General features: G+C 31.1%; 1 protein-coding gene across 7 annotated transcripts in view; it reads right to left on the bottom strand.

Moving 5' to 3' along the window:
* Window positions 1–26,305, bottom strand: part of LOC100643263 (TGF-beta receptor type-1) — a 68,478-nt gene that overhangs the window by 36,349 nt on the left and 5,824 nt on the right. For 5 of the 7 annotated variants that reach the window (XM_048406419.1, XM_048406420.1, XM_048406423.1 and 2 more), the window contains exon 2: window positions 11,148–11,262. In XM_048406419.1, coding sequence (XP_048262376.1) covers window positions 11,148–11,262 — 115 coding nt within the window. Of the gene's footprint in view, window positions 1–4,639; window positions 4,798–11,147; window positions 11,263–26,305 lie in introns of all 7 variants that reach the window. The other 2 variants (XM_048406421.1, XM_048406424.1) reach the window with 1 other exon arrangement.

Here is a 26,305-nt window from a genome sequence, read left to right as displayed (position 1 = left end):
GGATTCGATATATAACTACAAATATACACAATTGACGGAAAAAATGTCGAAGATGATACATCGTTAGTCGTTAGTCGTTAAGATCTGGGCCTTCTAAGAAACTATTATAAAACGGAGGAAGATTGGAAATTTTTAATTATTTTAATTATTAATTGGTATCGTTGAGTCATAGATGATTAAAATAGCTTTAATTAGATTTGGTTTAGGTTATTCTGTAACATTGTTCGTAATATTGTATTTGTTTTACTAATTATAGCCAATCTGTCCTTGCATCCATCTTAGTTGTTTAAGATTTAACTTTACAGTCTTTCAAACATTTCTAGGATTTTAAAATAAAGTACGATGGCTCACGTAACACGAATCATGTTAAGAAAGATATATCAGATCTCCAGCTGTATAAAGTTCGATCCGCGATAGGGGGAATACGTTCGTGTTAAGCTATGAGTGCATAACGTGGACGCGTCGTCACGCTATTTGAACCTAAATAGTGGTGCGTTAACAAATGTAAAATATGAAACACGAGAGTCGAGAAAAGGGAGATTTGAGTTGTTCCAGAAAGGAAGAATGGTATTTATGAGCGGCGAAATTTTAATCGGGTGCACATCCCAAACATGTGTGTTCGCAGAGTAAAGTATGTTGGTGAATTGGAAAGGGGCAAAATACGGGATAGATAAAGAGGAAAAAGAAAAAATAGGAAAAGAAATAATGAGAAAGTCTGAGAATAGGAGAAAAGAAACACGAGCACTACGTTTATGATTACGATACTTGCTACGTATATACATACGACTGCAAGAAATGCAGTTAATGATCTCGTTAGGAAATTCGCTATTGCGTCCGTTTTCACAGTTAATTATAATATAAGAAGAAGAAGATGTGGGCGAGCACCATATTGGTAGTAGATACGGTTTAGATGGTCATATTCATATGTATTATGTAGAGTTGAATCGGAGTCGAATGGAAAAATATTTCCGTGAAAAACGGTTTCCACGCATATAACATAATACAGTAAATGTCCGGTTAGATGGTGATTTAATGGATATGCACCTTTAACTAGTCACATTTTTGTTCAGGTAAACAGCATTATATATACATGCACGCTATTTTCATTCTTTTTATTTAAAAACAGATAAATAATAATTACTATATGTTTCCAGTATAACCGGTCATTTATTTATCTGGTTAAAGATTCGATTAATCTGGAGTACTGTAATAAAAAAGAGAAGAGAAAAATAACGAAAGAATAAAAAATAATAAAAAGGTCCATAGAATTTTTTAATGGGACAGTTTCATGCGTATTTGCGATTAAAAATTGAATCGATTAAAGATGGCAATTATAATGAATGTTATAAGGAAACAATCTAGTCACGAAATAAAATCGCAAACTGTATTGGCTGGTTTGAAAAGTTCTGCTCGTTTCTTCTCGATTCCGAAATCTCTATTTTTAAATCTCGCGAATACGCTTCCTTCGCTTCCGCTCTGGTGGTATCACGACATTGCGTGGTGGTATCACGTCGAAACATCTTCTTACAGATTCGTTGATATTTCGATCTTTTTACAAGTTTTTCTTAAAATTATTTAGTATAATGCAAGGAATATGCTTTTGTCTCATACGCCCTCTCATTGTCAGAACGTTTGCTATTTTCTATACAACATGATGATGATAATTGGAAACAATATTCGTTAAACTGTATAAACGATAAACGGTAGATTGGAGTACATATCAAAGAGCAAAAGTAATAATAGCAGAAAGCTCTGCTTGGAGCAAATTTAATTCGAATAATTCTGAATTGGATCGTTAGAAAGTTTTAAAGTAAAACTGTAGAAAGACTAACTGGACTCCGATTTCGATGATCTTTGAATATACTGTAGTAATTGTAATTGATTTTTTGAATAACTTTTTCCTACCCATATAAGGGCAAAACTTGTTTAATTCGCGAGATATTCGCGAAGAACTGCTGGTATACAGCGTATTTCTGCCTATAGTTGCACGTTTGTGGCAGCGGATGTGTTAGTGTTTGTTGCCGGCTGCTTATCTTCTGTTTTATAAGGGAGCGACCTTAAAGGCCCGATGCACAATGCGAACACATATGCGAAGCTACAACAATTGTAAACGTCTACTATAGTTCAAAAATGAATATCATAAATGTATTTATTGTGTTTAGGCTAAATGTAAGTCTTTTCGATACGGCTGCCACGAGATGCTCAAAACCACTGTAATCCTCACATTAAATAATAATTATTCTTATCGTAAAATAATATCAACTCTTCATTCATCTACTTTTTTTATAATTAATTTGTTATTATTTCGCGCGACTAGTAGGTAGTATGTGATTAAGCGTCTGCAATACATAAAAAAATTTTGTATTTTTAGTATATAGAAATAATTAATTATCATTAACTTTTGTACTATGCTGTAACGTAACAACATAAAATATAGGGCATAAAAGACAAATCTATATCAATATCTGAATATTTTTCTGACTTACTATACAAATACAATGAAATTATAATAAAGTATACATATATCCATAACTCAAGTAGCCAATTTTATTCAAAGCAGGGATTGCACGTTGTAACACAACAGTTATATAATCGTAACAATAAAGTTCCATCATCGTTACTCTCCCTCCTATCTGTTCTAACGAGCACAACTTCCATTCCGATCCAACCAAATAACAGCACGATAGTGACAATGAACAACTTGGAAGAACTTTGTTTTCTTTTGCTTGGGATCGTATCGAAAAAGTGACACGAAGATCGACACAGTTTTCAATCGCAATCACAATTTCTTTTTTTTTCGGAATCAATCGCATCGGTCGCAAAGTGTGACAAACCCTATGGGTAAACATTACGAGAATCATTTTGCAATTTCGTCCCAGCATCGATTTATAAAACTCGGGTCATACCAGTTACGCGTGTCTCCTAAGTTCTAATCCTAACCAACAGGATGATGAATACACCAATGGATTAGTGTGTTGCTTGCGTTTGCAGCAGAACACGGCTTTTTCGCACGTCTAAATGCACATAATATAATATTATTGTTATGCGCCTCGCAAATCGTCGCACAAATATGTTAATAAAAAAAAATGAAGAATAAAACAAATGAAAAAAAATATCACATTAATTGAAAATAAATAGCCAATCGATATTTTTGTAATTCGAGTAATCTCTTTTTATTTATCTTTCAGTAATCTTTTTTCTATTATTTTGTAATTCAATTCTCAGACACAAATTTTATTCGATATTCTTCTATATCTAGTAACGGCGCATTTCTAACATATGTTCACAAAAATTTGCATTGAAACATTTGTGAACAGGAATATATTCGGAAAATGTTAACTAACAGCGTATCCACCGGCCACGGAAAATATTTACGAACCTTGTTAATGTGAGTTTTCATCGGCAGAAATGCGAAATACGCAAATAATCATGAATGATCCAAAATATTGCGAGCACTTGACACAAATATGTAATATCGGTACATCAAAGAAATTGGACAATACGTAGTTTATCCAAAAAGAATTACAGATTCTATGTTATTCGACAATATATATAGTAGTTCATCTAAAGAAAATTTCAAACATTATCATCGAGCAATAGTTTATCTAAAAAGACTTCCAAGTTTATAATTACATATTAATTGATCCAAAAAAAAATTGTATACTTCATCAATGAATAAGAATTTAACAAAAAAAATTACGAACATTATCATTAGATAATAATTTATCCAAATAAATTATATAACTTATCGATCTATCGATTATCATAGTTTATTAAAAAATAATTGTAAACTTTAACATTGGATGGTATAATAGTATAACACGTTATTTAATTAATAACCGATAATCGGAAGTATTATTCGCGACAAGTAAAAGGTTTATCAGTTGCAAACATTTTTTGTTTGAAAATGTTTATGTTGTAGAATTAACGATTAATTTCATAAATCACATCAACTAGAAGATTAGGTACTAGCGACAGATCATAAAAAGTATTGTACTTTATGTGATTACGCTATGCCAGATGTTTAATTAATTACGATGGTCTTCTTCTCTTTGAATAAAAAGCATCAATTGTATACGATGCACTATTTGTTTAATAAAATATAAATTCATATCTTGTAAAATTCAGATTAACATTCTCAAATTAACGAATATGTATATTGACAGAATTCATTGTTTCAAAATGTGATAATCCGTGAAAAGCAGATTATTGTATACATATATAGCGTACACAAAGCATAGATAATAGGAGAATAGGTAAGAATAGGTGTATCATAGTTTCGTACGTATTTTAATTCAATTATTACTTTTTATAAGATAACTGCCGGTATAAATTATTATTCACATCGGGAAAACTTTGACTCGTGGATTTACTTAAATGCAAAATTTTGCGAAAGTTCAATCTTTCTCGTAATATAGAATTTGTATGAAAACTTCTTATAAAGAATTGATTTTATAAAGAAGAATTGATTTTTGAAAATCTAAACAATCATTTCATTGGCTATTTATTTCCTGTTAACCTAATAATAATAAAACAAGGCATGGAACGAAAAAAGAAACAAAAGATTAGAATGGGGAAAAAATAGAAAACACGTAGGTGGAAGGTTTTCTACGCTGGTCGAGAACAGCGAAAAGAATACCTGAGGATAATTCAGGCGAGTCGGGAGATAGCAAGGCCGGATATAAATTCAGGTTGCAGTACTCTTTATCGCAGCAGATTCTGGACCGATAGATACCCGGCTTTCTGTTGCAGGACTGCGGTTCTTCCGGTGGGAACCATTGCTTTCGATCGAGGCACCTTTCACAACATCACAATACCACCTTTACTTTCAACAGTTCGTTCTCCATCGCCTACGTATGTATGTATGTGCTATACATATGTATAACGTATACCCGTGAGCGCGCGATATACCCGCTTTTTTTTCTTTCTTCCTTCCTTCCTTCCTTTCTTTCTTCCTTTCTTCCTCCCCTTCTTATTTATTTACTTTCTTTCTTTCTTTCTTTTTTTCTTTCTTTCGACCAAGTATTTTGCGCGTAATAGAATTCAACTGTTATTTGAAGTAACTTATTTTAAAGAATTCGGTAGACTGTCAAAAGAAAATAGTGAATTTCACTAGCTAGATTAGCATTGAAAGCATAAGTGTGAAGTATTGTGTGATAAATATATCCATATACATATAGAAGATTTTCGTAAATGTATTGCTTTTTATTTTTATAAATTAAAACTTAAAAGTAAATAGGAGTTAAAGAATAGATTATTGAAAATAAAAATTTGAGATTAATGAAGCTATTAATTCGGTAGATAAACTTTTATATTGTAAAAACTATAGTATGAAAGACAAGGAAAGATGTAAGGCACTATTTTTGTATTTGTTTCCTTTCAAGCCATTTAATTTTTACCTGAGGCATTTTTCGCTATGGATAATAACAGTGCCGTAAAGCAAGATATCAATATCAGGTGAGACTATATATTGTGGCTTAGATACTAATATAATAAATAATTGTCCCTGATACTTTAATGATCTTTAAAAAATATATGCTTGCTATATCTAATTACTAATATCTTGTAACTTTTATATAAATTGTCAAATTCGTTTCAAAATTTACCAATACACTCTTAATAGTCGAGTCTCGTTACAGAGCTAATTAAATTTCAAAATAATTTATAAAGTATACATTATCATACAGTATTATATAGAAAGGCACTGTACGTATCTATATACTACAATCAAGAAATGTGAAAAAAAGACACTGAACATGCTTGTAAAAGAGAAACCAAGTATGAAACGAAAATTTAATATTTAATACGATTCGCGTATCAACCACTTCATTCTGTAATCGGTCGATAGCAGGAAATTGTCTCGTGCTGCTTTCTCGTTTCGACCAATCAAATAATCTCGGTCGTGCTATTTTCAATACGATCTCCGGCTGAATTATCCGAATTACCCGCCTAGCGCATTAAACATTGAGGTCCCGTCCGTATGTCTGTGACCTCAAGCATCAAGTCGTCACAGATCGTCTCGCTCGATTTCATCCGATTTCAAAATTGCGCATCATACTGTATCGTATCGTATCGTATCGTATCGTATCGTATCGTATCGTATCGTATCGTATCGTATCGTATCGTATCATATCGTGTCGTATCGTATCGTATCGTATCGTATCGTATCGTATCGTATCGTATCGTATCGTATCGTATCGTATATATTATACTCTTTGCTATGCTATCCACGTCATGTTGTTAAACGATCATACGAACTGTAATGTATATCAAATCGATGTAAATTCTCTTTACCAAGTTTATTATTATCAACATAAAGCAAGCATATTATATACGGTGGCTCTTTAGTACTAACACGAGATGCTATTTCTTTAATTATTTGCTTGTTTAACTGGAAATTTTATGTAGAAATACGATTTTAAATCGCCGACTCCTTTCATTAAGACGCAGGAAAAGAGTAGAGAAAAACAGTATGAAATCTGATCAATATCGGTGCAACCTATTTTATTCGATTTAGATACGAGAATAGATGCAATAAATAAAAATAACTGCTTGACCGTATATATATTACATATTTCATTCTTTATATTATCTAATACATAATAAACAATTTTACGCCTTACGCCGTTATCAGGTGGTTATCTTCATCGATAATAAACAATGCTTCGCCGTTTACAGTTTACAGAGTCAGTGATTTTGTGAGTTAGTTAATGAAGTTTGTACTATTTGCTCCGAGAATCATTGGAATCTACCTTTTTGTAACAGAGATAAAAATGGAATCGATTAACGATCTCTTACCAATGAAGAAATATAACGCCTTAGAAACAGCAACAACCATCTTTGCTTTTTATAAAATATCCGAAATTCCCAACTACGAGTATGTCTGGATTTAATGCATTTATCAAATATTGAAAAATGGCAAAAGTGTATACGATACAAAATAAAATATAAATACAATAGAAAATGTGCAAAGCGAAAGACTTACTGGTTATAAATGTTAACTTACATTTTTTTGTTATTATTCTTCTTTGTTTGGTAAGAGTGTGAAATTTACATAAACATCCACGGTCTAATTATTTCATATTCTTATTATATATTACGATATACTATATTAAGGAAGAAGATAGAAATATACGCGATACTTTCTGATCTAACAATTCTCAGAACAATTCTACTGTAAAAGTAGAAAGTCAGACAAATAATTTGAATAAAAAACAGCTATAGTGGGAGCGCGTTATAATCTTCAAAATACGTAATTTCGAATTATTGTTAAAGATATCAGTACTATATACATATGTATATATACGATGATATGATATGATATCTTTAACAATAGCACATACATATTATATTATAAATTATATATGTATATATATAATTATGTATAGTTGCTATTCTTGTCAAAAGAGTTAGAAATAATAGTTAACCATAATTTTATCCGGTTATAGAGGATTACATAATATAAATTATAAATAATAAATACCTATTGTTCAGTCTGCTAGAATTTCCCTAGGGCTAAATTCATGGCTACCCCCACGCGTTAATTGAGAACAAAAAAATCAACTGAAAAAAAGTGAGGTGCAGAACATAGATTGCAGATGATAGGTACTATTGGGTGTTTTCACGAGACCTTTCCACTTCCGTTTGGTTCGTATTTTCACAGCGACGAGAATCAAAAATCGCGAGAACGGCTACGTTGAAGCGTTACCAACGCGACCACCGGCCGACAACAATAATTCGTTTCCGTCGCGTTGAAACTGCCAAAATAGACGCTAATCATGCCTTGGCAGGGCTAACTGAAAAAGGCGGTTAAACGTTCCTGGAAATTACAACGAGGGAATCGATCGTAATCGTGACGTAAGAGAACGGGATCGTTGAATTTGCTTTCCCGATGAACATGATCGAACCAACTTGGGAAATCAGAGCTGTCCGAGTATTCAGAATGAGCCAGAATATATACAGGATTCGACCGAATAACATGTAAAAGCGGGCGTGTAATTCCTTGTGTAAAAATAAGGCAAAATATAGAACAACATTTTCTCATTCTCGACTTAATTTTCGACAAAGTCGAATTTGAAAATTTATTAAGCATACTTGAACATGGTTAATTTCGAACTGAACGGGACTAAATACATAATCAACAGGAGGCCGTTCTACGTGTGTAAATAAGTCAAAAATGTAGAATAAAATTGTTTCTTTTAAGATTTCATTTTCGAGAAAATAGAATTTGGACGTGTCTAGTTAAGAATCAGCCTAGTACACGCGTATGATAAATTTTCAAATTTTTTTTCTCGGAAACGCAGTGTCTGGTGAAAAAATCTTATTCTACATTTTCGACTTGTCTTCACACATAGAATAATCTTCTGGCGATTATTTAGTCCTGTCCGTTGCGGAATTAGTCATGTTCAAATATACTCGATAAATTTTCAAACTCGACTTTCTCGGAAACTAAGTCGAAAGTGAAAATATTGTATTCTATATTCTTTTCTTATTTTCACGTAAGAAATCACGTCGTACCCGTTTTTACATGTTATTCGGTCGGACCCCGTATTGTTTCGACAGCTTCGTGTGTTGAGGAATCGAGTCTTTATAATGGAATTTTCAGTTGTTTTGGAAAATCATTGAATTGAAAATATTGAAACGGGCAATTAATTATAATCAATGGAATCTGTTCTTTTTTTTTCAAATACGCTCTAATAGTTTTTTATTGGAATAATTGTTGACTTATTACAGATTTGAAGGCGCCTAAAAAAATATTCTGGATTCGACTACTTTTGATTTAATACGTCGTAAGAAACAAGTTGGAGTTTGACTCTTCAAATTCTTGAATATTTAATGTTTCGAATAATAATGTTCTTTAATATTAAAATTTTCGGTCGAATATTGCAACTTTTGAGTATTTGGTTTTTTTAATGGAATTTGTTTAGCAAGTCGAAGATTTTGAGTTTGTATATTGGGATTTTTTAATATCGAAGTTTTTACTTTCTCATATCTGCTCGAATCACTTTCGATACTCAAATTTTTCGATAATTAATCTAGTATTTATTGTACCTACCTACGATTAGGTATTTCAAATTCAAAGAAAAAATCAAGCTCGTTATATTAATTTCAATTTGTCAATCGTTTAAGTTAGTCGACATTATGATGTCTAACATAAGTCAAATCGTTTGATTTATGTTTCACGTACATAAATAATCAGAAATTAAAAGGATTAATGACCATAAGTAGAAATATCAAATTCTCGTAAATGAAGTAACTTTACTTAAAAACAATATTGTATTAAAAAAAAATTTAGTCTACGCCAAAATATACTTAAATATAATTTAAAAAGATTCCATTTTGTAAATTATCACGCTATTACATGCTATTAAAACTGAAATTTTTTAAGCTACTTTAAAAATCAAACAATTATTAGCTCTGATAGCAAATCCGGAAATATTTCACGGCGAATTCGTTATATCGAATTCGAGAAAACGGGCGTGATTTAAAACTGGCAATGAAACATCTACATATGTAAGAAGGATAATGATAATCTTTTATATATTTATAAATATATTTATGTATTTAATTTGTTTTATTTTACGCGGTGCGTTTCACGAAAGGAACGCATTACCGACAAGCTTCACCGGTACACCGCGCTGCTTGATCGCTCGTTTTATTACTCTGTCCATAATTTATTCCTCAATAACGTCCAATTAACGCTGGAATTTAGTTAAAAAATCACTTTTGCCGGATACTCGAGTTGGGAAAGCACATTGTTTGCCGCGATTATCGCGAACAGATATTGCTTCTATTTATTTCAGATAACGCGATTATGCGAAGCGAATGTTGTTTTACGTCCATAGATGTAGTAAAATTAATTACTGGTCCCTGATATGAACATCGATATTGTTCATCCCCTAATGTCATGATTTGCCATTGTTACGAAATTTATCGCACAGTCCGTTTCAATGTAGAAATTTAACGGTAGTGGTACTACGTTCAATTATTAAACATATAAATGACAATTCAAAACAATTCGTGTAATATTGCGATATTACACGAGATATTCCTCGTAATCTAGAATATTTGAACTTAATGAACTTAGTAGATTAAATAGCACAGTGTTTCGAGTAAATGTTCATTGGCGTCAAATGAGGAACTTACTGATGTAAAAAAAAAATTCAAAAATATCATTTTCTTCATAAAAAACAAAAATCATTCTGTACTTAGTACTTTTCTGAATAGAACCATATATTTCTCTTGCCATATCTTTATACTACCTTAGAAAACGAATTCATTTCATTCGATACTAATTTGATTCGTTTTTGACTTGCCACTTACTATTTCATCGCAGATACATAAGTAACATTGATATTCCAAAACTAATGAAAACTATAGATAGAAGACATGATAAAAAGAATATATGGTACTACTGAAAAGATACAAAATAAACATGGAAAAGCAAGATACAAAAAGACACAACTTTTACTCGAAACATTTTATTTGTTAAACTATGAGCTCAAACATCTTGGTAACCAATTTGTGAACCACTCTGTATATAGAAGTTATAAGACATTTATTGCAAACATACAATAAGTAAATCTTTCGTGATTTGTATGTACATTTTTAGATTTGTTTAAAATTTTGCCAATTGTATAATCATGATAGTCGTATTATGTCGTATATTATAAAAAAATATATTGTATAACACATAATATTCATATCCAGAAAAAGTATCTTAAATGTTTCTCACAGATGTTGGATAGTAATGTAATTTGTAACTTATGTCGTTGTGTATAGTAGATAACTTTTATATATGTATTATATATTACAACCCATTATATTTCGTAAACGTAATATTTATACGTACGTAAATCGTTTGAATTGTCATTTACATGTTCCAATTCAATATAAATGTAATATAATTCAATTTTAATAGAAACATGTAAATAGTTTATTCATGATTGTCGAAATATCGAAGAATTAAAAAATCAACACGATCTTCGAACGAAATCATCGTTTCCGTAAACAATAGAAACAAATGGATCGTTCGAAAGATTAACCTTTGTCGACTGAAAACGACATATCGACGATTAAAGAGAATTTAATTTTTTTGGTCAGTGAGAAATTACTGTCGTGGCTAAATACACATGCAAATACGTTACCTCCGGGCATATGTGGTCATATCATTCTCCAAGCTGGTGCTAGCAAAGCAATAACCATCGGTTTCGCACGTGTGATTGGTATCCGTGCAAATATCGCAATAACACTTCAACAGTCCTGAAAAATGAAAAAAAGAAAGAAATTTTATCGACAATGGTAAACCAGTTGAATGTCATCGAATATCACGTATTCGATGCATATGAAATGTCATTTGTTTGAAGTTTGAATTTGGTGCGCTATTATCACCCATTAAATTTTCTTTTATCGTGCTGGTGAATTATCATCCACTACATTAAATGAGAAGAATCACACATAGGTATGGTTCATACTCTTCCTTCTACTATGAAGCATACATATTCAATGCCAAGAAAATTTATAACAAAGATATCAAACTTTGTTATACCGACATTAACGCGTAAACAGAATATTTGTGTAATTTAGTTATGTGAATTTAAAGGAGAAAATGGCATGAATATTTCTGTAAATATAAATTTAGTGTTCGGATAATTGGGCAATGTTAAGGATACTTCTTATTCTACCTAAGCATCCTTGTAATCCACCAATTATTTGGAAGATATTTCTGAACTCTTACAAATCTTACAAATAACCAGACAAAATATTTTACTTTAATTATATATATATATATATATATATATATATATATATATATATATAAATAATATAATCAAATATATATGTAAACTCCCTAGAGTTCATGTAGGATAGGGATTCTTTTTGTTTTACGGGTAGCACGACAGGCTGTGTTTCACGGGCAGACCGATCTTCTTTTGTTTTACGGATGACCATTTTTAAGAAGCACGTTTTTCCCGAACGGACGGACAGAGAGTTACATTAGAGACAGACAAGGCTACAGAATAGTTATTTAAGATTTTAAAGACTGAAGAAGAAAGATCGGTAGCTCAGGACATTGAAAATCGATTCTCGATTTTCAGGTAAACATTGCACTAAAGACTTGTTATTTCCCGTTTAGATAATTATTGTTATTTATTGTTATAGACGCATACTAATTGTTGTTTATTTTTGTATTTTATTATTTACTTCATAATAAAAACTCGATTTTCAGACTACAGAATCGATCCCTGAATTATCCCCAGATTATGATCTTACATATATATATGATATATATATATGATTTAGAAGATAAGAAACTTACAATTAACAGCGTACAACTAATGTTTTATTTTATAAGGTGACATTTCATATGGTAATAATCGGATATGATTACTAATGCGATTACTTGATATTTAAATACATCTTTCGTCATTCTTATTCATATAATAATAAAACGATTAATAAGATAAAATAATCTAACGTGATAAGGATCGAATACGGTATAGGGTAACGTAACTTCGTTATTTTCGAACGGTGCGTTACATAAATTTATTCTTTTAAATCTCCCGCATATCGCGACATATTTCAATGCTTGCAATTTTTTAAATTGATATTAAAAGCGTAACAATTCTTTTTGCATGTATGATATTCAAATATATTCAGATATATTTTACGATATTCTCTGGCAGAAAACATAAGATTCAAAGGTATTTACGCAACTATTTAAATTTAAATGAACTCGAATTTAAATTCCTCGTAATAAGTTGGGCAAGCTAAAAAAACGTCGCTTCGAGTGCAACTCGATTTACTAAGAAAAACGATGGAAGCATTATCTGCTCGGTAATTTATCACGTGCTTGATGACTGATGACGCACGTCATTTCGATCGTACCATGTACCTTCTTTTTTCACTCGAACCTGTCTAGCTGTATGTCGAAACATGTACATACATATTGTAGTAACAAATATCAAGACAAGTTCACCATCACTGGGATTTCAAGGTTTCCTTTCCCAAAATTTTATGTATACTTTATGATTAGCATTTAATATATGACATACGATAGTCCAATCGCAAAATATTTGATTTCTCTTTGATTAGATACTATCAAAATGGCAGTTGATAGTACATTACTTTTTTAATTAATGACACATCATTTTTTCAGGACTATGGAGAAACTTTAAGCTATCAGTTATTAATAATAAAAACAAAACCCTTCTGATATTTTCCTATACAAGATACAGTATACTAAAATTAAAAATTAATTATCAGAGTAGATACAATTGGGTACACGCAACATGGAGCATGAAACGGTTAATAATTCAAGAGTATGTAATATGTACACGCGAGTATGAATGTTAATACAATGTGTATGATCTTAATAGAATTCAAACAAATTCGGGAAATTTGGAAAAATTTTACTTCGAATAAAATAAAAGTATATCTTAACTCCTGCCTTATAAATATGCAATTGTAATCAATTATTCAATGTTTTTGCTATGCCAAAGAATTATTTTTTCTATAAATCGCACAAAGTGAAAAAAAGGTCTTACGAATAAAAATTGTAATTAATTGGAATTTTTTAATTGGAATTTAATGTTGTATTAACTATAAGCTTATTATTACTAGCGATATTATAGCAGAATATATTATGTGGCAAACAAATATTAACATTACACTAATATTCGTTCGGTAATTTAAAGTTTTTATTATATAATTTAGTATCCGTTTATGAAGAATTTCAATTTTTATCAATTGAATCATATAATAATTTCTAATACATTAACAGAGATAAAAATGAACGAAATTCTCCATTTCGTATCATATCCGTCATATCCTAATCTAAGCTACGAGAATAAAAAGAAAAGTGAAAACGAGGCAATCGAGAAATTCAGTCGATTCGCGGAAATATATAATCACGTGTACAATATCTTTTCGTGGATCAACAGAACACATGATTTCGGAGAGGTGGTACGACCTGACGAAACAAGTTTAATTCAAGTCATTAGTGCACGCCCACAGCGAATGGTCTCGCGGACCGAGACCACCTCTTTCGCCGCAACGGACACAGATCGTAGAGTCCCACGAAACTCGAGGAAATATACACCACCTGTATGGGATTCACAACATGCCAAGCCCCATACAGCGTTTTTTGCGCGCCCACGAGATCCGTTATGGACTATGGACCCTTCCTATGGCCAGAGCGATTCGTATGGAACCACCTCTGTAAATTCAAACCTCGTGCGGATCTGTTTTAGTATAGTATGGTCTAGCGAAGAATTTTTAATCCTCTCATCGAGGGACCACGAAAGGTATTTTAGAAAGAGCGAGAGAGAGAGAGAGAGAAAAGAGAGTCCCAACTCGTTTCTTTGAAGATATGAGAAAAATGTGGTAATATACGTGGTGCGGGTGAAGTCAGGGAGATACTGGGGTTGAAAATTTTATTTAACTGCTCTTTATTGTTTGCACCTATTTACGCTAGTAATTATATTTATTTTATATATGCCTGACGTACATTACAATTAAAAACGAAATTTGGTTTCATTATATTAAACTGATTAAACGATAAGCGCTATAGAATATCTTATTATAGATATTTTGTTATCCAAAATTATGAATATAAATGAACATTTATTCGAAAAACATTACAGTTGTAATAGTTCCTTTTATGAAGAAACTCAATTATCTAACCCAAATATCAAAGAAAGAAAATTTGTCATTTACTGGCATATATAGTTGTACAATATATATACTTCCGAATAGATGAGCTACTACAAAAATAAATTGTATTTTTTTCCTCTCTACCTGTCTTTACAAATTGAAACGAGAGACGTATAAACACATCGCGTCACACGCACATGTATAATATAATCATATCCACACATGAACCTAGCACCAAGGTAAAAGGTGTCATAAATATTTTTATGAATATCTCGAAAACTAAAGAGGACGTCACAGCAGTTATATGTATAGGAAGACGTTTCTCAAAATGTTAATCTTCTTTTATACATGATCTGCATAATAACTAATCGGAAAAATATCTTTGTTTCTTCGATCCAAGTTTCATCTCCATTAGTTACCATAGATAAAAAAATTGGAAGCTTTTTTCGTATTTTCTTTTACAAATCAATCTCACTAGCAAACACGTGTACCGTCCGAAAAAATAAGAATATCAATATTTTATTGTCGATTCCGACCCACTTTCATTTCCGAGAAAATTGATAAAATATCGCCTGGAGGCAGCGTCGATGCAAGAGTAAAACAGTCGGCCTTACTTATATATTTATACTTATGCTAGCTCAAATTTTTGTTCTGGGTTGTTCTCAGTTCCCTTTACTGTATTATTTTTGTTACAATGTAGAGAAATATCCATTCTATTATAAATACAGCTTTTCATATTATTTCTTAAACTAGATATAATAGCGAAATAATACTTTAGAAGTAGAACAATTCAGAACAACTTTCAATTTACATGTTGAAAAAATTCCAAAAGGAGGGCCAGATCAAAAATTCACTCTTTCGGGATGGTTTCTGAAACTTTTCGAGATAAATCATTATTTATTTGGAACAAAACAATAAATGTACTTTTAAATTATTGTAGGATGTATAAGATATATTTGTAATGAACATCTTTAATCTACTCTTATCCTCTGATGTTATTAGGCAACCGTATAGAGTTGATGGATATTGATAAAAACAACAGTTGATATCAATTAATATAAATAATAAGATAGAGCTGTTATAGATGGAGATATCTTGTCTCCTGCTGCACTTTTCAAATTCCTTGAAGCGCACTCAGGAAACAGAAATGTCTTTCTGTTAAACATTTATCTAAATCTAAACAATGAAGAAACAACAGCAGCGGTTGTACTTTATAGATAAAAAGCAAGGCGTGTACGATACATCCGGGGGTGTCGTTCCCAGAACTCTTGACGTGTTGCGGTTTCCATATGTATACGATAAATTGTCCAACCTCTACCACGAAAATTTTGAGATTTTTCATGGTATATAAGGAGCTGAATAAATCACACTCCTCGGACAGAACAGAGAAAACGTCATGAAAAGTATCATCGTGCTACTTCGCGTCACGTTTTTAACAGTCAGTATAGTCGTATAGTGAGATCGGGCTAAAATTCCCTTCCAATCGATCGTCGGATTTCCCCGCCAGAATTTGCGAATCAGTTTAAATTGAGTTTGATATCACTTTGAAACCGTTCTTAATTTTAAATCTTAAGACATTGCCAATGCGTCAAAACCGTGCGACTAAACTTTAAGGTAATACACATTATGCTCGTTTATCCGCGACACATACATACTTGTAACAATGTTTTATTTGCAATAGATATAGTTGTGTTCTCTACAGTTTTCTACAACTATAACATAATTGAACTTATCTACAAGATGTGACATTACTGCTCGAGTCAATTCTTATTAATCTAGTTACGAAACTTTTACTAACATTGCCTGCGATTCTCTGATTTCGCATCAGATTCATTCGCGCGTCTCGATCCAAAAGAGAATCTTTCTAATCCAGTGGCTCCCCGATTCCGCATTGAGTTAAATAGTTTCCATACGCCGCCTGTCTCAATGATTCGCCAATTTCGCATCGCGTTCGTTCACGCAATTCCAACTTTCAACCTCTTGCGGCTGACTCGCTGACCTCGCGCCAGGTTCGTCTATATACATACCTGCTAGTGTTAATGCTAACACACCGCAACCGTATTCCCAAAGCCCCAAAATACTCTTGCCGGCCTCTCGCGCTGCCGAAGCCCCGGCTCGTAACTCGTAACGGAGCAATAATACACATTAAATGAACATTGATTCTGCAAGGACACCCGAGTTAGCTTATAATTAACAATCCTTTGCACTCGGAGTGCCAATTACGCTGCTACCAATCTCTTTTTCTTTTATACGAACCTTTTAAATATATCAAATTTGCAAAATTATTATGCACGAGTTTTGATTCAAAAATATTTGTATTTTTCTCAAATCTTTACGTATATTTCGATTCATAGGAATATTATAAGTATTAAATTTAGGAATAAATAAGACATTAAAAATATGTCGTATGCATGTATATGAAAATGATACGATGACAAAGACTCCAGCAATCAGCGGCTATGTTGATTTTTTCAAGAAGAAATTCATAGAGTAATTTATTTTAGAACGAAATTTATCGATATTTTAGCTTTCGAAAAATAAATCACAGATTTATTAAGTGTCGTAAACAATCAAATGTATACCTAACATTATAAATTATAACAATCGATAATTTTAAAATAATCATAAAAATGAAAAAATACATATTTAACCGTGAAATCAAGGAGACGATCAATTTTCATAATTTGAAATTAATCTAGTACATATATTGAGTTTTGAAAGCTGTAAGAATGATATATGGAGTTTACATGAAAACATATAATAAATGATATTTCCTATTTTTTTATATGGAAGCAGTATTAAAATTCAATACGTTTTCAAACAATCCCGCGTTACCAAAGTTGTCTTTTTATATATTTGGTTTTTGTTGCAAATATATCTTCCTTCGTACTTTTCAAAATTATAAACATATTTTCATACTCGTACTATTAAAATACTGAGTATATTAAAATATTGCTTGTCTTAATAATTATACTAAATGTGCATATCTATTTCCACAAAATTTCATCAACTAATCAACTATTTTTGAAAGATTTACTCTAGACTTCCTCTTTAGACTTAACAGAATGTTTCCGTTTCCAATTGTCGTATTAAAATCCTTCTGTTTAATTCTAAAATGAGCATTGGAATCAAAAAATCAGCAAAAATGTAGTTATCATGTTTTTCTTCCATAATCTTCATGTAAAATAAATTATACAATTATTCTTTTGAAAAAAATGTAAAAATAATATGCCTTATCATGATCTTCTGTAGGTTTCAATTGTTTCCATAGTTAGATTATCAGCCAAACGAACGATATCGATTCGAAGATTAAGATGACATTGTTTTACACACACGGCATTGTTCAACGTACTACGCAGGACAGACTTGAGTAGAGTACAGATCAAACTAAGACAAACGTTACGGTGAACTTTCCTCACGAACGGGCTTTCGTGGAGAGGAAGACCGATTATACTACGCAAACTCGCCACAACAAGAGCAACTACATATAATCGAGTTGAACGGCAAACTGGTAACAACTCACCAACGAAACGAGAGTTCCGTCCGTACATGGCGATATTAAACACGAACATTTAACGCCGTTCTGCATAATTTTGCGTAGCATCCAACACCAAACTCTTCGTGCATATGAGATGCTATCAAAATAGAGCATGTATGTATTCGACTTTAGGGTGTTATACCTAAGCTTATTTTCTGAGGAATTTCTTGCAAATACATCATTAAAATTAATGTACAAAATACAGTGGCAATTCTTATTAGTTATAGAAAATAATTCAGTGCCTAACAGGAAAATACGATAATAATAATTATACCTTTGGCGGGAGTTAAAATTTTGTTTACTTTTAGCAATTTTATATTTAAAAAAATATTTGTTCTTGATTCCATTAAAATCAAAAGATCGATAATAATGTACTTATTATGTCTTTCTACTGCAATCATTAACTATACAAATCCATTTTGAACTTATTAAATATAGGGTGAGTCAATGACAAAATAAGAAGTATGTATATAATACGTACTACTATCGTAGTATGTAGTATAATATTATCATAAAATCTAAAATAACTTGTTACCTATCGGTTGGTTTGTTTTATCGAAAAACGTCTTAAATAGATTGTGTTGCATTTCAAGGGATTCATCGGAGGAATGCAATTTTATTTTTTTATATAATTATATTTTCTGAGATATCAAGGAGACCTTGAGTTTTTTAAATGGCACTATATATTTTTTATAACATTGATCGACTCAGCTGGAAATTCTCTACAAAAAGGTATGAAGGCATTTAACGACAGACTATTACTTTGATAGATATTTTAACATTAATTTGTCAAATTTAATGTATAAAAGACAAAGACAACGTAAACATAAGAATACCGCTACGCGTTTCGTGGGCTGTACGATTACGTAAGGATGTTCGGCTACTGATTTTACACAATTGATTAACACCGAAATGAAACAACAATCAAGAATAAAAAAATTGCGTTTTCGACTTTGTTTTTCAGTTATTGACAATTAAGAATATCCCTGCACACGAGCAAACGTCCTTACACGAACGAAAGATCAGCCTGAGCGAGGAACGATCCTCCGAACGACACATGAGCGGCAGCTTACCTCGTACAAGTTGTAGCAAAAGATATCATGGTATTCAGAGACATAAACAAGTCGACGCGACGTTTTGCAAAATAAATGGTAGATTGAACATTAAACCTGCTTACTCGTGGAAATCGATAAAAGCATATCGAAAACTGTCCAAGTAGAGAGAATTAATGTTTCCTCTAATCCCTCGCCTCCGCGAGTGTCTACAGCAAAATCACACACGCACCGCGATTGCTCTGACCGTACATGTCCACAAAATATACAACAAATTACAATAGATGTTCGATATGTCCCCCGTTCTTTTGCAAACACAGAGCCTTCTTCCCTTAAAATTTTGCCGTATCGCATCTTTATGTGTCCCCAGTAGTAAAAGTCGAGGGGATTTAAATCTGGGGACTAAACAGGCTAAAGCACAGGTTGTTTACTTCTCTGAATACCATGATCTTCTTCTGTACAACTTATACGAGCTGCCGCTCATATGCCGCTCGAAGTGAGGATCGCCCCTCGCTTAGACCGACCTCCTTTCGTTCGTGTAAGGAGTATTGCTCACGTGCAGGGATATTTTTAATTGTCAATAATTAAAAAATAAAGCCGAAAACACAATTTTTTGTATTCTTGATCTTCGTTTTATTTCGGCGCCAAGAATCACCAGTACATTAACAATCATCGGATATACCACTACCGCACATTCCTAAGTAAGTAGCTATGTTCATAACGTATTGTGCTTGGTGCCAAATCGCGGCGGCATCGCATCGCCCATCTGCGACAATCGCACAATTGCACAACTGTCGCAACTGCGATGTCGCGTCACGTAATATGAAAGTGCATCTTGTGAGAACTTAGTATCAATCACTTCCGTACGATAACGAAATTTCTGTATTCCATCTTTATAATCATGTAAGATAAAAGATAGTGAAGATTTTATCATTTGATTTCAGTAAGCTTGGTTTTGTTAATTTTTTTATTATTTTCATGCTTAAAATTATTAAAACGAAAGACTGCTTGTGATAGGAAATCCCAAGTCACAGCTTTTGTTGTGATCGTAACACTGTAGGACAACACAGGACTAGTACAGATTTATTCTTTTCTACCACTTTTTCTATCACTTTTCTTAGAACTTTTAATTGTAATTTTAATTCTACCTCTGTGTTATAAGTTGCTCGTATGCTTCTAATCTTTTTTCGTAGCGTTTTCATCATTCTTCACTTTTCGTTAATCTACTTTTAAAATGTGTATCGACATATTTTATTTCATAGACATGGACATGGATGCTTTTCGTATTCGTATAAGAACGATACAACGTCGAAACATCTTTCTTCGCCCATGTTTCCTTAACCTCTATCTAACTACTTGTCCGTTCGCTTTACTGCACAAGAACGAGCATTGTCGCGATAATACCTCTGGTTTTCACCAAGTTTCATGCGTAACATTAACATAAAATGTCACTAGAAAATAAAGCCTACTTTGATTTCGTAACAGTAATGTTGCGACAGCAAGTCCAATGTTACAACAATGCAACATCTGGTTTTCATGACGACAAAAGTCGTAGTAGTATCATGACCGTAAAAATCACGATTTACTGTCACGTGAAAACGTACCTTAAACAGCCAGTGTATAGTGTACGCATTTATACATATAGCCCAATAAATTCAACTGTGTACTTATAGTGCATACGTATATATTAAGACCAGATGGAAAGAAATGGTCATAATATATAAGTCTTGGATGAATAAATACTATATATATTTAAAATTAAAAATTAAATATTTAAAATTTTTCTTTATTCTTCCCCTTGGAGTTTAAAAATTATTTAGAAAAATTATCCGAAACAATGTTTTCGTTATAAAATTGCTCAAAAATTGATTGAAAAAATAAACAATTCGTAGATAAGAGATAGACATAATAGGAAGAGTGTAACAAATGTTCATATCTTAATAAATAACAACAATTTTTGTTGCTAGTGATAAAACAAATAAATTATAAACAAATTCTGCTTATTTGTCTCAAGTAACAAGACGAGTTTTGACACTTGTCTAAACTCTGAAGTCTAATCTTCTGCGTCTGTGCCTCGCTTAATTAACTCATACAAAACCCATTTGTCCATTTCCCTTACTTTTCCAATTTAAGTCAAATGACGAATAATAGTAGAATGACACATTTATTTCGAACGCTATTTCTCCTGTTGTTTCTCCATTTCTTGTGTCATTATCAATCTTTTAAAATATTACTTATTGTGTATAAATGTCAATGACCTTCCTCCTGATTCATTTTCTATCCAAAAAATTCTGTTTTGAATCTCGCGTACCAACGTTACGAATTACTTCAAATATAATTTTCAATAATCTTTGCAATATTTTCTTCAAATTTCAACTCGTATAAGGAAATCACACGAACAGGTATTCTGATTATTCATGACCAATGCCAAATTTATTATAAATCTTAACATTGAATGTACGTGATTTATAAAAAATATCTTTTCTTTTACTTGGTTGATAATTGAGATATTTAGAGACCATACTGATCAATTTCATAAACTGAAAGCTTTAACAACATCACAAATATTTTTTTATATTTACTTGGAATCTACGTTTTCTTATGTTAAGCAAATAATGTAAGTACGTCAGTTGTAGTTTTTTGAGTTTTAGCGGTAAATATATACCCAGTGTTCTCTTGCACAATAATCTACCAACTAATAACATTAGTAAATTAATAAGTTATAAGTTGTAGATTGTAGAATTTTACGTCGAATAGAAGCATCAGATAATTTGTAAAATTTAATTTTGCTCATTATCACTTTTTTTACTGTTAAACAAGAAAATTTATTAGAGTCAGTTTCTAATTTTCATTAATAATATCACTTTAATATTAATTTTAATTTAATTAATTAATTAATTTAATATTACTTCAATATACTTTAATATTGTAAAAAGGAGTCAGGTAACACATAAAATTGAAAAATTATCGAAATTTGCGAAAGGTGATGTGTCTACTAATTTTTAAAGGACTGTACTATTTGAAATATCATTTTACGAGATTTGAAATTTGAATCGAATCGAGACTTCCATATATATAACTGCCAAAGATCTCTCCGACCAAATATAGATTTATTTCAATGTATATATCTAACTTATACATTAATAAAATTCTTCTTCTGCTCGCAGCACGTATTGTATTGTATTTTATAAAATACTTTACTCTGTACACGTTACATCGCGATAGATTTCTATTTCTCGAAATTCTTTATTTTTATTTCTATCAAGATTTTTTTATCGTAACGATACGATACAGTAAAATTGCACTTTGGTTGAAAAATTGTAGTACTATACCATATCTGATAATACGCAAACAAATCATCGAATCGATCAATTCGTCAAATATTTCTTTGAACTTAAAATAACTGAAACGGAACGTCTAAATATGACTGAAAGCGACATTTATTGTGCAGGAAGCTCGCAGTGGAGCAAAGAAAAATAGATGAACAGGGAAACAACGAGAGAGAACACAAAAAAGGAATATGTCGTAATCTCGCCATAACTTAACATTAACATGGAATACAAGGCAAGTAGCTAGCTAAGACATTGATCGAGCAATTTCTTCACGATATTCTCTATCGATTAAATACTTCCCGGAAATTATCTCTAAAGGAATTGTTAAATGACCAATAACCCTGTAACGTGACCGTTCACTATGTAATTTATCCGATAGCGCAGATTCGTGATTGGTCGCGTAGCGATCGCGCGATTTGTATTTAGACCTAATTTACTATTCAACAATACGGTTGCGTAGAATGTATTCTCGAGAGAATTTTGCATTCTATAGGCCGGATTCATGAGTGAATATGTGTGTGTGTGTGTGTGTGTGTGTGTGTGTGATGATAATAATAATAATAATAATAATAATATATGCAAAACAAACGACTCTTTTACATAGTAATGTGTTACTTGATTGGAATGATGTTCGTATAATAACCAATCAGCTGATTCACTTCTTTCATCATCTTTTTCCTCTTTTCGTACATCCTTCTTTTTATACATACATATTTCTTCATCTACCTTTATACGATTACGCAATTATCGTGGGAAATAATGGAGAATGTTTATACATTGAAACTTATTACGCGTGTACATTATAAGTAGAGAGTGATAAAGATAAATCATGGCGTTTTCTGTTGATCGATGAAAGAATAGTGACGAGTATCGTATATGTACGTAAATAAGGGAATGATCGTAAATTCGACAGATTTTCTATTGTGAAACGTTTTATTTTTATAATATAGAATTTGAAAATACACATCTTATACTTCGAAGTATTATAAATACAGAGAGGCTTGCAAATAAAGCTTCAAATATGAAATATGTTTTAATATAAATCGGGAAATGGTTATTGTATTGTAATTCGTCTCTGACCGTGTTACGAAAAGTTTTAGTTTTATAATATAGGATTTGAGAATGCATTTCTTATAATTTGAAGTATTATAAATATAATCATCTTTCAAATTCTTATTATAAGTAATAGTTATAAGAAAAATTAAATTTGATATAAGAACTTTTTCTATTTATGTATGTACATATATACCATTGTACACTACTGCTCAAACATATGTAGGCACTCGTTTATTATTGGTAGAATATAATTTACAAAATTAAGAATAGAAAGGCCCAGAACAATTTTATCTCTTATTCGAGTTATCGAACTGTAAATATCAAAAAATTTCTGAATAGTTTCGTTGTTTAGAAAGAGTTTTCATGATTCTCACCTTGTTCAATACTTAGTACATAAGATAAGAGTCTTCCAAATCCGTAGCGAGACTGTTATGATTAATTCTAGCAATAATTAACCACTTAATACTTTGAGGAATCGTGTATTGTAATTGTAATATAGCATTAGTAATGTTTTAAATGGAAAATTTAAATTTAATATGATATAACGTAATTTGTTGATTCTATAAAAATCTTGTTATCTGTTCAGTATTTACTAATAAGTATCTTAAGATCTCTTAATCATTAGTTTCCCATTAATTCATATATTTAGCAACATTCATATACATGTACTGTTAATACAAATCAACCAAAGTATCCACATATAATACTCATGAGCAGTATATCCGTTCCTCTTATATCGAAACCATAAATATGCGATTCGATGGATTATAAAAATTCATAAGCGAACACGAAATAATCAAGTAATTCTGGAAATCATGAGTCGAGTTTAAAGTATACCATAATCTAAAAACAAAAGAAGAGGACATTTAACTCTGCTTTCCTTTTTTACTGAAATAATAGAAATTCGCACATTCATGCTATCGATCATGTATTGGCATAAGGAGTTCTATATAATATCTTTCATGTTTTATGATCCTAAACAAGTTAATTTCTACACGAAGAAAGTTTATATAGAATCTCAATTTTTTCCTAGTATACAATAGAATGGTTTTTTGAACTTGTTTAGCACGAACGAAAGTCGATAATCGAGTGAATGAAAGTTATTCACAACGGATGGATCTTTGGTGAAAGTTATGTACCAGTACCACTGAATACACAATAGCTTCACGTTCCAGATGTTTGATCAGAAAAATTTTTTAATTACTTTGAACTGCGTAACGTTAGAGATATTTAGAGCGTTATATTATTTTTCGAATGAATATATTTAATATACTTTTAATATACTCTTTTTGTAAATGAAATTTTATTATATCACGTAACGCAACATAAAGTAATAATAAAAACACTATAATTTAACATTAAATAAAAAAACTTTAAAAAACGTAACTAATGTAAATAGAATAATTAGAAATATAATATTAATGCAACCTACGCAAAATGAAATAGACAATAATAAGAAGAACATTTTACAATAATTTAGTTTTAAAGAATGATTAAAAAGACATTACAGTAAATTATATACTTATAAAACTATGTCATTGAATAAAATAAATCTTTATTCATCATATTCTTATCGCATTGATATACTTTTAATAAAAGAGAGTATTCTAAGAAAAGATATAAATGGGATAATTTAATGTAAAACACAGTGAAGAATCGAACATGTAAAAAGGGTGATATAGAATATTTGTCATAATTCAATCCATTTTGAGATAGAGTGATTCTACAAACGTGGGAATCTTTTGGCAGTGGTCTTGTCCACAAACTTTTCCATTTAATTTATGAATTGTAGCAGAGGACATGCTGGTATTGCTATAAAAGCGGCGAGACAAATGAATAACTATATGTAATTTTATCAGTAGTTTTTTGAAAGCTATCTACAAGAGATTGAGATTTCAATAAAGCTTTATATAATCAACTATATTTAAAATTTTCTTTTTGAAAGAACAAATATTTTCTCACGCTTTTCATCACAAATTAGTTAAAGAATAATTCTCAAAGATTATTTATAGAATTTGATCACCCATAATCATACATCAATAGTAATTTGTAATTAAGATTATACTAGATTATATCAGATTATAAACGAACTATCAATTTTTATAATTGTCATTTAAATTTAAAAGTGAAAACAAAAATAATCGAATTTAAAAAAGAATTAATACGTATTAATCGTAAACAAACTAGCTATCAATCTCAAACATTGTCAGTTAAACTTAAAAACAATAATCAACTAAATGATTACGGATTTTGTCATTAAGTGCTAATCACTTAGTTGCCAACATCAGCATTGATGTAACATAAATACAATAGACAAACACTTTTATCAAGCTCCTGGATATTTCTATATACTATTCACTTCTGATATTAAAAAAAAAGTTGAATGCCTATGTTATATTTACGTTACATTAAATAAAACTTCGTAAAAATACTAAATTTTGAATTTATAACAAATTGATTGTTAACGAGTTTGCAATTTTAGCTACTCAAGAATGGACACTTGCTACAAAACATAAAAGGTGCACAATACTTCATTTTATTAATTTTAACTTACTTCGTGTGATTTCTTTGTTAATACCTTAGATATCGTTTTCTATTTTAGAAATAATTTGGTGGACCAGGAACTAAGATGAGCAAGTGAGACTCGTGCTAGATGCTTTTTTGTCAATAAA

Source organism: Bombus terrestris, chromosome 6, assembly GCF_910591885.1.
Source record: "Bombus terrestris chromosome 6, iyBomTerr1.2, whole genome shotgun sequence".
Lineage (NCBI taxonomy): Eukaryota > Metazoa > Arthropoda > Insecta > Hymenoptera > Apidae > Bombus > Bombus terrestris.
This window is presented reverse-complemented; position numbering and strand designations above follow the sequence as displayed.